The sequence below is a fragment of the Cygnus olor genome, chromosome 25, assembly GCF_009769625.2.
Source record: "Cygnus olor isolate bCygOlo1 chromosome 25, bCygOlo1.pri.v2, whole genome shotgun sequence".
NCBI classification, from domain to species: Eukaryota; Metazoa; Chordata; class Aves; order Anseriformes; family Anatidae; genus Cygnus; species Cygnus olor.
Genome location: NC_049193.1, coordinates 4,582,345 through 4,597,095, shown reverse-complemented (window position 1 = coordinate 4,597,095; position 14,751 = coordinate 4,582,345). Strand labels below are relative to the sequence as shown.

The 14,751-nt window shown below is 52.0% G+C and overlaps 1 protein-coding gene, 1 pseudogene and 1 gene segment (V, D, J or C); 2 read left to right on the top strand and 1 right to left on the bottom strand.

Moving 5' to 3' along the window:
- Positions 1–1,649: 1,649 nt before the first annotated feature.
- LOC121059460 lies at positions 1,650–2,575 on the top strand (annotated as a pseudogene).
- Positions 2,576–4,633: 2,058 nt separating this feature from the next.
- Positions 4,634–7,572, top strand: LOC121059502. The segment is given in 2 exon segments: positions 4,634–4,782; positions 5,673–7,572. Coding segments are annotated over 2 exon segments (552 nt in total).
- A 1,741-nt stretch (positions 7,573–9,313) lies between these two features.
- On the bottom strand, positions 9,314–10,470 carry LOC121059519 (feather keratin Cos1-1/Cos1-3/Cos2-1-like). The gene is made up of 2 exons (XM_040536406.1): positions 10,334–10,470; positions 9,314–9,961 (listed from the first exon to the last, which is right to left on the bottom strand). Exons 1-2 carry the CDS (start codon positions 10,430–10,432, stop codon positions 9,626–9,628), a joined length of 435 nt encoding a protein of 144 aa, XP_040392340.1. The 5' UTR covers positions 10,433–10,470; the 3' UTR covers positions 9,314–9,625.
- Positions 10,471–14,751: the final 4,281 nt, after the last annotated feature.

Sequence of the window (14,751 nt, the reverse complement as noted above, 5' to 3'; positions counted from 1 at the left end):
CATGTCAGGCTGGTTCTCCTGAAGGCAAAGGGGCAGCTGTCGCTCCTCCACGTGTGGGATTTCACAGCAAAGGGATCACACAGTGCCAAGAGTAAACTGATCCCCCCCCCCTTGCGCCAGAGGAATGCTCAGCATCTGGAGTGCTTCAGCATGGCTGACCATCACACACTACGTTCATAGTTCCTGGGAGCCCTTCCCAGAGGCCCTGACCAACAGCTTTGGCATGGACGGCACGTTCTGCCTGAGTAGCAGCTGGCAATGCCAGAGTCATCCAGTCCTGCTGAATGCTTCATTAAGGCCACGAGCAGTCAGGAAGGAGGGCACCCTTGGCCAGTTTGTGCATGGTCCCCAACCGGGGCACACAGGTGGTGACAGCGTAGGTGACAAGGGGGCTTCGGAGAATGCAGGAAGGCTGGAGAAGGGGGCTGACCAGAGCCTCAGGATGGTGCAAAGGAGCAAAGAAAAGGATTTTCCTCTTGGGCAGGAAGCACCCCCAGAGTAATGCGGGGTGGGGGCTGGCTGCCGAGGAAGCAGAGCCTCAGGAAAGGGTTTTGGGTGCAGGAGGCACCCAGCCACACACGAGCCAGCAGCGCGCCCTTGCAGCAGAGGCAGCCAAGGGCCTGCGGAGCTGGGGGGGTCTGGGGGTGCCCCGCTGTGGGTGGGGCCGGGCTGGTGGGGGGGGGGCGAGGCGGGGGCACAGCCACAGCCGGAGCCACGTGGGGGCGCTGCCGGTGCTTGGAAGTCCCCTTGCAGGGCCTGGAGTTAAACAGCACGGGCCCGAGGGAGCATCGGAACAGCCACGATGGGTTTCCTCCGTTTTCTGCAGAGGTCACGTTTCAGGAGCTTGTTGTACAGGCTTTGTCCCAAGCCCAAATGCAGCACCTCTGGCGCTGAGATGACGTCCTGGCAATGCAACAAATGTCTGTGCTGGACACTGCCTCTAGTGACACCTTTTGGAACCTTGGATCTTGCCCAGGGACTGAGTCGTTGAGGAGTTTGCTGCACTAGTCAGCGCTGTTGAAGGTCTGCCCTTGGAGCAGGATTCACTCCTGTGTGTGTGTGCAGAGGTGCTGACTGCTGAGCAGAGGGCTGTGGTGGGGCGTCCTTCCCTGCCAGAGGGAGAGTGTGGCTCTACTTGGGGGTTGGGTGGAGGGGGGGAGGCAATCCCATCTCCACTGACAGCAGAGCTGGGTGCAGGCCTCTGTGTCTGGCCGGGTTCAGGATGGCAGGGGGAGGCCACTGGGGACACTTGCCCCTTGCTGGGGCTGCCCACCTGCCAGAAGGGGCAAAAAGAGGGAAGCACGCAGTGGCCATGTTGGTGTCCTTTTGCCTTACCGCTGACCAAGTGAAATGTCCCAGCCTTCACAGGCCTGCAGCTGTGAGCTAACGGCACAAGTGTGAAGCTCACGGTGCTGGAAAACCTGTGACTGGCAATGGGGAACCTGGGGCACAGCAAAGATTGGCTGGATTCCTTTCTGACTGCTTTAACCACTGGTCCATCCCTCTCTTGAGAGCCTTGCTGTGGCAGAGGTGTGCCCCAAGGAGCAGCAGGGGGAGAGCTTTGCTCCACCCTCTGTGCTGAGGTTCAGAGACTGCTTTGAGCTGGCAGAGGCAGAAGTGAACTCGCAAGCTTGAGCTCGCTTTTTCCAGGCACTCCGTGGGCACCCTGTGAAGGCGAGAGCGTGACATGGTCCTGCTTTTTCTGGCAGCCTTGATGGCACTGTCAGACTTTGGTGAGATGTGACATTCAGGAGGGCAAGCCAGGGGCAAGATGGCATCCCCTCATTTCTGGAGGGGGGAAACTGGAGTCCTGCCTCCCTGGAAGAACTGCAAGTGCTTTCTGTAGGGAGAGCAGGGGCTGAAGACCAGTACAGGAGACGGTCTGAAAGATGTCAGGGGCAACGAGTGTACAGGGATGAATGGGCATCTGCACGTTTCCTTTGCAGATGCCTAGCATTCTTACATGCATTGTTGATAGGTATGTATGGACTCAAAGCCTGGTGAGGTACTGCTAAGAAGTCGGTAAGCTGACAGACTTGGGTATGGGAATTAAACAGCATCTGCAGAAAGAAGAGTGCATGTGTACTTAGCTCAGCATTTTACAGCCCGTGAAAAGGGAGATGGAGAGAGGAGACAATGAGCAAGTTGGTGAAATGAGAGACACAGGAGAGAGAAGGGGAGAACAGATAGACCTTCAAGCAGTGCTGAAATGCAGTTCTGTCTTTGCAGGTCATGCACAGGACTCTGTGCTGCAGTTTGCACAAGAAACTGCCATCCAGGTGGGACACAACGCTACTCTGCACTGCAATTTCTCCACCAGCAGCTCTGCTTTCCCTACATCTTCTGGTATCAGCAGCGCCTGACCCAATCCCCTCAGTTCTTGCTGCAGGTGAGCAAGTCCAAGCCTCATGTGCATTCCGGGAGGATCTCCTCTGTGCTCTCCATGGAGAACTCCCAGGTGCTTCTCCACGTGCAAGATGCCAAGCTCCAGGACAGCGCTGTCTACCTGTGTGCACTGAGCCCACGCTGGTGCCTGCAGCATGCAGCTTTATACAGGAAGGTGCAGGTGCTGTGAGGAGCAGCTCCCTCTCATCACAGTTTGCATGGAGCTCTGAGCTGAGCCTGCCCAGCAAGGACACATGGGGCTTGTGGTGAGCCAGGTGTGAGTGGCAGCCCCTGCTCCTGATGCCTGGCAGTGTGGTTAGCATAACCAACAGTAAGGCAAATATCCATAATGTGGAAGGGGGCTGTTAATGTGCACCCCTGCCCCCTTGTCTCTCCCTCTCACTGGCCCCAGCATGTGCAGACACCCACCATTGTGGTGAGAAAGGGCATTAGTGTTATCCATCTAGTAATTCAACTAGTAATTTATTTGTAGTAATCTTCAGGATTTTGTAGTAATTTTTAGTATTTCTAGTAATTTCTTATGTAATAATAAATCTCTAGTTATAACCCCAACCTGTGGCCAGTTCTCCTTCTGCCAAGGATCCCTAAAGAACCTGCCAGTGCTCTGTAGTGTTGGGAGACAGACCTGGGTGTAGTCAGCAGGATCCTTCTGTTAGAATAATGAATGGTTCCCTTGATAAATGGGCCACACTGGGGAAGGGTTTTCTTGGAAATGGATGGCAAGATGCAAAGCAGGAATGGCTAAGGCCAATACACCACAATCCAAATGCCTCAGGGAATGAATTTAATAAATGCAAAGATGCGTGTATGGTAAGGAAAGACAAAAGGAAGGAAGGAGTGTGCTGGTTGTTAGCTGCAACGTGGAAAATTGAGAAGGAATGGGCTGGAAGTTTAGAGGAAGAAAACAGAAGGTTGAAAAGGGAATTATCAGCCAAAGATACAGATGTTTTGGCTGTTGCAGAACAGTGCTTAGACGAAGTCGAGGACTTTTCAGCTTCTCACACTACGCTCCACCAAGGAGGCTGGAGGTGCAGGTGAAGGTGGGAGGAGACACAACCGGGTAAAAAGTCCAGATTTGTTACCCGGTGTACTATGAGCCAATCCACACACAAGGTCAAGAGATTGTTTATTTCAGAATAGTGCAAGTCTGGGTACCTGGTGGTTTCCCACAAACCTGGCAGCCCTTAAGACTTTCCGTTCAGCTTTCATAAAACCCCTTCTCGATACATTTGCATGTTTGTACATTCCCCACCCCTCCAAATGGTTACATGATTAGCACAGTGCTGCCATGACAGAATCATTCTGCGCATCCTCAGAGAGGAAGGGTCCCTTGTTGGGCCGGGGTCTCCCAGCACAGGGGCGTGATTTTTCCTCTTGTACTTAGGATAGTACACAGTGAATTCACACTAGAATACTCGTAATCTTTGTTTTTCAGCTGTCTATTCATATTGCGTTGCTAGGTGATATATTCAAGAGCCAAATGGAGCCGAACTCTTCTTGAACAAGTAAAAGAACACAGGGCAATGTACACAGTCTGGAACATGAAAAATTTGAACTAGAAATTGTGACTTTTGTTGCTTTTCTTGAGGGTGGATTGTGAATGTAGATGGATGCCAGCAAGAGTGGCCTTCCAGTACTGATTAAAATACCATTAGTTGGAGGTAACACAAGAAAGAAAAAGGGAATAGCATAGGCAAAGTTTTTTTCTGATGCTGGGAACCCTGAGTTATGGAGCTGTACTGGGACTGCCTGGGACAGAATTAACGTTCCCCACAGCAGCCCCTAGAGTGCTGTGCTCTGCACTTGGAGCTAGAACTCCACTGCCATCACACCAATGTTTGGGCAATTATGGAGCAGTGCTGGCACAGCATCAAGACACTTTCTCCAACCCCTTCAAAGCCAGGAAGTGGAGGGTGGGCAAGAGGAGGGAGGAGACATCGCCAGGGCAGCTGACCTAAACCAACCAAGGGGATATTCCATACCATGTGATGTCACACTCAGCAATTAAAGTTGGGAAAGGGGAAGGAAAGCAGGGAGCTCTCATTATGAAGACATCTGTCCTCCCAAATGACCGCTATGAGTATTGAGGCCCTGCTTCCCAGGAGATGGCCAAACATCACTTTTTGAGGGGAAGTAGAGAATAATTTTCTTTTCTCTCTGTGCTTCCATGCGGCCCTTGCTTATTTTTCTCTCTCAGTGACATTTCTCGTCACTGAATCTCCCCTTGTTCCCCCAGCAGAGTCATTTCCGGCAGCTCTGTTCTTTCGGGGCTGGGAGGTGCTTTTCTGACTCTCTCTCCCGCAGCAAACAGGAGGGTCGGTCTCAGCATGCACCACGGGTATCTCGTCCTCACTGCCTTCCTGGGGCAACTGCTGGGTAAGTGCTGGCTTTTAATCAAGACATAAATCTTCTTTCCCCAGGAAGCCCTCATCAGCCTTACCAGGTTTATGTGGGGACCAACTCTTGAATCACAGGGAAAATGTTGGTAAATGTTGGCTCCCATTTCTGGTTCTTGGACTGGTTCCTTCAAGATGCTGTTATTCTTCAAAATGAGAAGAAAACACAGAGAGGAGAGACCTGAAGCGCGTCTCCTGCTTCTCTCGTCCTTTCATTCCATCTCTTTTCTGCCTCTCTCTTCTGGTCCACCTACTGTCAACAGAGAAGATTTCATTGGTCTCTGCAGTCCCTCATTTCTCCCTTTCCTATAGAAACAGCCAGATTGTGTCCAGGTGGATACAGGGACATTAAAGCTCTCCTCCCATGGACATTACCAGGGTGTCCAGTCTGTCTTCTGCCTGATGTGTTCCTGCCATGGCCTCCAATGTCCTCCTGCTTGTCTGCACAGCCAGGGCTCCCTCCTGCCACCACTCACCTCAGCCTTGTTTATATTGGTGGGACTTAGAGGCCCCTGAGATGACAGGGATGAGGAAGCAGGTTGAACCTTTTCCCAGTAGCTGCATGGGCGCCTCAACCTCCTGGGGGATGCTGGACCCAGCACACAAAGCCAGGCATGACAGGCTGTGCCCTGATCCTCTGGGCAGAAGGAGAGCAGGCAGGAGGAGCAGGCACACAGCACAGCTCTCACAGGGTCAGCTCTGGCCAGGGAGCTCTGAGCTCTGCCCCCAAACCACCTTGCTGTGGCCAGGCCTCAGGACCTTTCAGCCCAGTAAAGGACAGGGAGACTTATCTCCCACAGGTCTGAATTCACTCCTCTTTGGCTGCCTGGAGATTTCCCCACAGAGCTGCTGACCTTCTCTTTCTTCCAGAAACCATGGGACAGGTGTCCGTCACCCAGCAAGAAGGACAAGTCACCGTGGAGCAGGGAAACACCTTCCAGACCAATTGCACATACAAGACCTCCAACTTCTTTAGTGCGTTGTTCTGGTACCAGCAGAAGAAGGGACAAGCCCCTCAGCTGATTTCTTCTCAAGCAGGAAAGGGCACCAAGCAGAAGGACCGTTTCACCACGGAGCTGAACACTGACGAGAAACACAGTGTTCTGCGGCTGAAGGAAGTTGAGCTCTCTGACAGCGCCTTGTACCTCTGTGCTGTGAGTGACACCCTGGTGCAGGGAGCTGCCCTGGCTGAGCAACAACCCCGGATGGGGAGGGGATGTGTCTGTGCAAGGCAGAGCTCTGGGATGGGGCCCTCAGCTCTCCCCTGGCTGCACTGCTTCCCCTGTGCACTCCAAGATCTGACAGCCAGATCCTCTTTCCCAAAGGGGCTGGTGTCTGTGGCTGTGCAGAGAGGGCTGACCCCAACTGACTGACCTGGACCACAGGGCTCTACTTTCCTCCCTTCGCGGGCTGTCAGAATAGGGCAGAGCCTGCTGGGAAATAAGACTCCCCTGGGGGATTGCTCTCAGCCCCTCAGCCCCAGCGTGAGTAAATTCCTGCCAGCCCATGATAAAGCAGCTTGCTTTGAGCCCTGGTCAGCCCAGCGCAGAGACCCCTAGAAGTAGTCCTGACAGAGATTTGCAGGGTTCTTCTCTCTCTTCAATGAGTCAGTCAATAAACTGGATTTGTATCCCAGCCACCAGGTTTTCTCCAGACCTTCAGCCAGTTCATGTCCAAAGCCTGTGCCTAAGGGACAGAACAAATAGAGCAGCCCTTAGTGCCAAAGGCCCAAGAGCTCTCCATGTTCATCACCGTAAGCAATCAGAGCAAGAGATAAATGAAGACCTACAGCCCACTGAGTTCGTTGACGTCTCCTCAGGGGAGCTGGAGGCATGTGTGATCATCCTCAGCCCCTGCACAGGGAGCAGTGTCATAATGACCAGCTCCTGCGGCAGTGGGGCATTGCATGTCTGGGACAAGCTGGGTGTCCTGCAGGCTGCAAATGCCAAGACCTCGCAGGAGAAACGAGACTGTGCTGATGAAGCTTCCTCCATCTCACAAAGCATGCTCAATGTGGTGTTTTGATGTCCTCAGACTTGAGGAAACTCTTTTGTCTGCTTGCAAGAGCAAGAAGCAAAGCAACCCGGAGAAAGAAAAGCTTGGCCCAGGCAGCTCCCAGCAGGGGGCAGCCATGGGCCCTCTTTCCTCTGTGCTCTCGGGGAAGGCAGCACCAGGCTCAGCCTTGTCTCAGCAGGGGTCTGATCTACCCCCGGGATCATTGCCCCAAGGATTCTCTGGACACATTGAACACCTCTGCAGGAACAATGCCTTCCCTCCTGTTCTTGCCTGGGAACATGGCTGGAGCTGATCTAACAGCTGTTAAATTCCAGGTTGAGAATCGGAATGATGCAATTAATATTGGAATAAAAATGTTCCATCAAGGAAAACATTTAAAACTTCTTTCTCATCATCTCCTTCTGAGCTTTCCGTGAACCTGTTCAGAAAAAGCTGAACTGGGAAATGTAGAGAATAAAAATACTTCTAAAATTTCATTTATTTTTTGTTTCTTTTGCAACATTCTGAAGCTTAATTTCTCTTCACTTTGATTGAAAAAACAATCACTGGGTTGATACTGATGATAGTGTATAGCAGTGTTTCTGTTGTCTGGCTGGTATTTTTATGGGTTGGGAGCTTCTTTTACGCAGAAAATTATTTTCCGTAATACAGCACTGTGGGAAACAAAGAAATCTTTCACTAGCAATGAAAAAAAATAATATTTCTTTTCAAAGATGAAATAAAAAATAAAAATAAAACGCTAATATTTCTAATGAAAGACCGTAATTTGTAGCTCACTTCCAGGAGGGTCATGAAGTGAAGAGTGGGTGGATGGATGCCTGGAGAAGGATGGACAGCTGTTTGTATGGCTGTCTCTATGGAAGTAGAGTGTGAGAGAGAGAGGGCAGATGGAGGGAAAATGAGAGATCGAGAGAGGCCATGAGAGGCAAGGATGAGGCTTTTTGTTGACGTTTACTGCTGCTCTTATTGCAACATGAAACCTCAGTCTGACATCATCCCCTTCTGAAACCTTAGAGCCATGGCAAAGGAGAACAGGACCTTTGGGACTGAATTCATTCTTCTGAGCTTAACAGACCATCCCGGCTGGCACATCATCCTCTTTGTCATTACCTTCTCCTCATCTCTCTGAAGGCTATGGGGAATGGCCCCCCTTTGTCACTGTGGGGAGCGACCAGCCCCCGAGTAGCCCAATGCACTTTTTCCTCAGCCCGCTCACCTTCTTGGAGAACTTGTACTCCACCACCATTGCTCCCCAAACACTGGAGACTTTCCATGTCATCAGGTGAACCATTTGTGTTTCCAGCTGCCTGGCATAGACATTTTTTCCCCTTCTCCAGGGTATCACTGAGTTTCTCATCTTCACAATGTTGCTCTCCGATTGCCACGCACGAGGCATTGCATTACACCTCAGTCATGAGAAAGAAACTCTGCTTCCTGCTCTCCTTCGGAGCACGGGGGTACCAGGAACACCATTGTCCGTTTCTGCTCTGGTGCTGGGCCTCTTCTGAGCTTGGACTGTGGGGCTATAATGCTGAGCAAGATCCTTGACTGTATCCAAACACTTTCCCTGTTCCTTTGTCTTTCACTCACCTGGATATCTGCACCCACAGAATGTCTTTTCTGGAGCATGGTGGGGCTGTGCCACCTACGGGGCCTCTGAGTTCCAGGGCCTGATGAAAGCTGATCCATGCTTGGGGAAAAGAAAGCAAGACCGAGCAGCCATGAGTGTCTAGGCATCAGTCCCTGTCCTGGGCCTGCCTTCATAAAAAAGGAGTTAGGTTCACAGGGACTGGGGGCTCCAGTGTGTGGCCTGATGTGACTGGTAGCAGTACGAACTTGGGGATCCCCTCAGCCCTACACATCTTGGCAACAGCTGGGCCATGCCAGATGCTGTACTAAAGGGTGATAGGGATGCACAGGGAAGCTCTACCTGCTCTCCATGCCCAGACATGATGCCCATGTTCAGATGGTGGAAGAAAGGTGAAAGTGGAGTAGAGACAATTAACCATTCTCAGTTTCTGCAATCCTTTGGGATCATCTTTGTCTGAGCCTCCATCCCCAGCACAGCTCCACCCAAAGCAAGAGGAACACTCTTCCCCAAGAGCTGGGCCTCCAATGTCAACAGCACTTGTCTAGGCAGAGACGTCACAAGTCAAGGACTGGTATCCATTGGCTGTGGAAGAACTAGGCATGTCTTCCTCAGCTTCAACAGATAGTGCCTGAAAGATGAATTGCTGCAGTATGTACCACCCTCCAGTGCCTAGGGGAATGGAGCAGTGCCCCCAGCCTGTTCCCACTAAGGAATGGTTTTCTCTCTTGGCCATCTGTATGCAGAGGAAAAGACCACACAGGGACACACTCAGGGTTGCTGCAAATGTTTATCAAGTGTCAGGAGGGAAATGAGTTGACTCCAAGAGGAGGCCCCGAGATCGTAGCACAGCAGGCATAGACAAAAAAAAATCTGTTCAGCTTTTCCAATGGCAGACTTGCAACAGGGCATCAATTGACCTGGCCCACAGGTGGAGAGGGGTAGCAGGTCACTCCAGGCTGGTTTCTGGGGGCCTCACGGAAAGCAGAGGGCAACAAAGAAAAGAAAGAAAAAGAGTGTGTGGAAAACAGGATAGGTATACATCGGCCATGTAGTCATAGAATCCAGGCTGGCCCCTTCCTGCCTGTCTTTACAGGACAAGCCAGAGATGGTCAGGTCCTCTTAAAACAACAGCACGAGGTCTGTTCTTCTGTCCATTTTTGTCCAGCAGCATGTTCTGAGTTCCTGGGGTCCTGGTCTGGGGCACTGTCTGGCATCTTTAGCAGGGGCGGCACCTGCTGCCACAGTAGCGGCTGGTAATACAGGAGAGGTCACAGCACCCGGAGTTGATGGGGACTCCGTCACAGCTGAGGATGCTGCCAACGGCGGCGGAGGTGGAGGATCCCACAACGGTGTTCTGCGGGAAGGAGCTGAGGATGGGGCCGGGCAGGGTCACCACCACGGGAGAGGGCTCAATGACAATGGTGGAGTTCTGGCACTGCCTGACGCAGGGCTCATTGCAGCTGCTGGCCAGCGGGGTCGGGCCGCAGGGCTGGCATGGAAGGCATGGCCGGCACTGGTCGTAGCAGGACATGTCTGGGGGCAGGACGTGCACCTGGGAGAGAGGGCAGGGAGGAAGCAGAACATGGGCATGCATGAGGAACAGCCTGTCACCACACCCCGAGGGAACCAAGGCACAGGCAGTGCTGTGAGCTGGAGGCTGTGCAGGGATGTGCCAGGGCTTCTTGGCCTCTTCCTGCCAGAGCTCAAAAAGAACCACCAGAGCCTGGCTACACTCTAGGCTCCAGCCCAGGAGCCATCATACTAAAGGCCCAGCCTTCCTCCATGACAAACCTACCCCTTGACTCTCCCACAACCAGCAGCCCCAAGATTTGGCACGGAACACAGCTGATAGCAGCTGAAAGGTCCATGGAACTGAGTCCTGCTTTTGGAGAATGAGGGGGACAAGGAGGGGCTTCACACTCACCTTGTTCCCAAGGAGAAGAAGGCCAGAGAAGTGGATGAGAGAGCACGGAGCTCGGCTGGCTTTTATAGTGGGACTTAGCTGCCCCATGTCCAGAGGCATCCCTTGAAGCAGGGACTACTTTCTGACAAGCTACTCGTGCATGCAAAACATCCCACCTAATGATATGGGATGTGCGTTGCCTTCCTGTGATGCTGCTTTTCATTTCCTGCTTTATGCCCTTTCCCCAAAGAAGGCAACTTCTGAGTGGCAGGTAGGGAGGCCCAAGTATTTCCAGGCAACACCAGTCATTTTGGGCAGAAGACTCAGCTCACGTGCTGGAAGAGTCCAGGAAAGGCAAATGAGGTCAGCTTGGGTGACTCCCTAGGGGCTCTCTGGGGCCCTTTTGGCTACAGGTGACCCAGCTCCTGCCTGTGACCCTACCCCTCCTGACACTGCCCTCAGGGAAAATCTGCTGGCCTGTTTTGCCTCCTCCTGCTCTGACCCAGGGATGTCTGTATTGGGGGAGAGGTTGTGCAGGGCCCTTTCTGGATCACAAAAGAAAGGCCCAACAGGACGTTGTCTGTTTTAGTTAGAAGGAATAAGAAGATGAATGTAGACAGAAAGTAAACCTTTCATGGGCAGGTGACCCTGCCTTCTACCAGCATCGGACAGAGCCGGGTGGGTTTTCCCAAGACACACAGTGCAGATCCTGTCCATGGAGAATTCCTTCTTCACTCCCATAACTTCATGCCTTTCAGTTATTGTTTTAAAAAATAAATAAAATCGTACACCTCCCCCTTACATGATGCAAGCTTCTTTCTGTCATGACACCCACCAGTGATCAGTAGGGGCACTCCAGCACTTTCCCTTACCACTGCTACTCAGGCTAACAAATGGGATTCTCAGGCCTCAAGTGCAAGGCCCAAGAAAGCTGACGTCGTCTTGTCAAGAGCCCTGGCTCCAGTGCCTTCTGCAAGGCTCCCAGTCCACCTCCCCTCTCTACCACGTCAAACCATGTACTTTGACCAAATGCTGTCCAGAATCTTTGCTGCACACTGTGTCACGTTCATGCACATGTTCCTCTCTTGTGGGCACTTGCCTGTACTGGGGCTGCCTGGGACACAGTTAACATTCCCCACAGCGGCCCCTAGATTGATGTGCTCTGCGCTTGGAGCTAGAACAGCATTGCCATCACACCAACGTTGGGGCTATAGTGGAGCAGTGCTGGCACAGCATCAGGACTCTCTCCAAGCCCCCCAAAGCCAGGAGGTAGGGGGTGGGCAAGAGGTGGGGAGGGGACATCACCAGGGCAGCTGACCTAAACCAACCAAAGGGATATTCCGTACTCGAACACTCAGCAGTAAAGATGTGAAAGGGGAAGGAAAACCAGGGGTGGGCATATTGAGTCTGTGCTTCCAAACACATGGACAAACATTACTTGCTGATGGGAAGTGGAGAATAAATTTTTCTCAATTTGTTTCAAAATGGCCTTCACTCATTGTTTTTTTTTCTTCTTCTTCTTTTATCTTCTTCTTCATTTTTCCTTTAATTATGTTATCCCTATGTCAACTTTTAAGCCCTTTAGCTTAAATCACATTCTCTCCCCACAGCTTCCTTTCAGCAGGGGGTGTGAGAGAGCTGTGTGGTGGACTTTAGTTGGCCATCAGTGTGAAACTACGACAGCCTGTGTGCTGGATTTGTGCAAGTGTCTGTGGGTGCAGTCTTGCATGATTCCACACAGGTGTGCATGAGCAGGTGTGTGTCTGTGAGAACTGTGTGGCCCCCCTCACAAGAAAATGGGCTGGTCACCACAGGGCATTCTCCACTGCTCTGTCCATGAGCTCCAGAGAGCAGCCAGGGCAAGAAGGAACCTGAGAACAGCTGAACAATCACAGAACAAACCCAGCCCAGAAGTGCCCACAGCACACATGCTGAAATGCGGCCTTCTGTATCTGTAGCCCACTGCCTCCCGACCCTAGGAAGTTCACTGCCAATTTCAGTCCCCAACAAGGATGGGCCCACAACAGTTTGGATCCTTACTTCAATTCTGTAACACAAGATTCAGAGTGTAAGAGCATGGTGGCGGTCACCCCTCCCCGCCTGTCCAGACCAGCACACAGCTGTACTCCCCATGGCTAGAGAGTTCAAAAGGATGGTGTTAGCTTTATGTACAGGGAGACAGGCTGAGAAATCCTGCCCTCTTCGAGCAGGCCCAGCCCTGCGTAGATCTGCTGCCGGTGCGCTCTCAGTGGTGTCTGGGGTGGGACAGAGGTCCCCATGGGAAAACCAATGCCACGCATACTTCTGTGACTCATGGGCCTGGAGCTGAGTCATGCAGGGGCTGAAACCTTGGGCAGAAGTGGCATTGAACCAGAGGAACATGGGTCCTATTTACCCTGAAGGCGGTCAAGTCCTGGAGCAGATTGCCAAAGAGATGCTATGGGAGCTCCATCCTTGGAATACTTTGCCTGGACTTGATCCTGAGCAACCTGATCTGATGAGACCTGCTCTGGAAACAGCGTTGGACTACGTGCGTGCTGGAGGTGCAGCCTGTGATCCTCTGGAGGGTTTCTCAGATGACCTCTCATTAGGACTGCTCAGGAAGCATGGGGCAACATGCACAGTCACCACATCTCAGCCTTGGAGGGATGCTGTTGACAGATCACTGTTTCTGTTAATTCCCACTGTGACCCTTGATCACATACCGATATCATTCATGACATCAAAAGCTGATGGAGGGAACAGCACTCATGCACACTGCTGCTCATGTAGAAAGATGCATGAACTCATGGGTGCACTCACAGACACTCCTGGATGCATACTGAAGTATATTTGGGCACACACGGACAGGTACGTGTGCACACAGCAAACAAACAAATACTGCTCTCCTGAACTCCAGGGTTCTGATCTGACTTTCTCCTGTCTCTGAAGGAACATCCTGGCTTGCTGAGGCCCTGCTGTGTTTTTCCTCCAGAAGATATCGAGTGGTGGAAGACCATGAATCCTGAGCAGCAACTCCATCTCCTCCTTCCTCCTGCCCCTGGTATCTTCCCACAGGGGTGAGGGGAAGGTCTGCAGAGTGGTTTCTTTTGTTGCTGCTGGGTTTGTCTGAGAGCTGAGAGCTACTGCTCTTCATTCTGGACTCAGCCATCTACCTCTTGATCCGGACTGGGAATACACTTGTGATGGTGGAGCCCAACCAGCCCTTGCATCCTTCCGCGTAGTTTATCTTTGGAAACCTCCCATTCACTGACATGTGCCACATCTTGGTCAGGATGCCTCTTATGCTTTTAGATGCCTTCTCTGCAGATAGGACAATTTACTTTTCCAGCTGTGTGCTCTGGCTCCTCTTCCTCCACTAGTGGGCCTAAACTGGGATGTCTTCCTCGCACTCATGGCCTATGACCAAGCTGTGTGCATCTACCACCCACTGCAGTACTCCAGTCTGGTGGGAGGCCTGTGGGCTGAGCTCCTGCTCCCCTCCTTGGCACAAGTGGCGCTCACCCTTCGTTTGCCCTGCTCTGGCCCTACACAATCACAGCTTCTTCTGGGATTCGCTATCTGTCATGCAGCTGGCTTCTGCAGAGAGCTTCTGGATTGGTGTGCTCCTTGACTCCAACAGCACCACCAGTTTTCCTGTCCTCCTTGAGCTCCTGCAGGGTGCTCCTGGTCTCCCTCTGAATGTAGACATGTGAGGAGACACAAGACACTGTCTGCTAACTCTCACTTGGCTGCACTTGTATCATGCCAGGGGCTATGTTCCCTCCTCTAAACAAAACCCATTCCCAATGTCTCCCTCAACAAAGTGGTGTCCATCTTCTCCAGGGCTGTGATGCCCCTGCTCCATGCACCAATCGACAGCCTAAGGACCGAAAAGGTAAAGGAAGCCATGGGAAACCTGAGAAACAGAGGGAGGTTGGTTGTTTGTTTCCTTTGCTGTGTTCTCTGCCTCTCTCTGTCTCTGTGTTCTCTCTGTTTCTCACAGCTGGAAAATGGAGGTCTTGGGGAAGCTGACATCACTGCTTCCACACCAGCCCTTATTTTCTTTCTTACCTTTCAGCTACTCCCTCCTTGTTTCCTACCCTAGAAGCAGCCCTTCAGCACTTGTGAGGGCGGCAGAGAGAAAGAACAGCAGGAAGCTGGAAACAACACACAGGGATACAAACCTGACTGACAGATGACGAGGGAGGCAGTGAGGAGACCAAATGTGGGCAGTCACACCACTTGGGGGGCGTACACGGGGCTGTGGATATGTTTATGCCACTGAGGTTCTAAGATCGGGGACCTTGTCAATCAGGATGCTAAGAAAAGAGGAGGCATTCAACAAGCATACAGAGACTGAGACCAGAGAAGAAACACAGAGGCAATGACAAGAGACAAACCTCACCATTCACACCAGTTGTTGGCCTATCAAGAAGCCACAGGTGCCACTGCCAGGA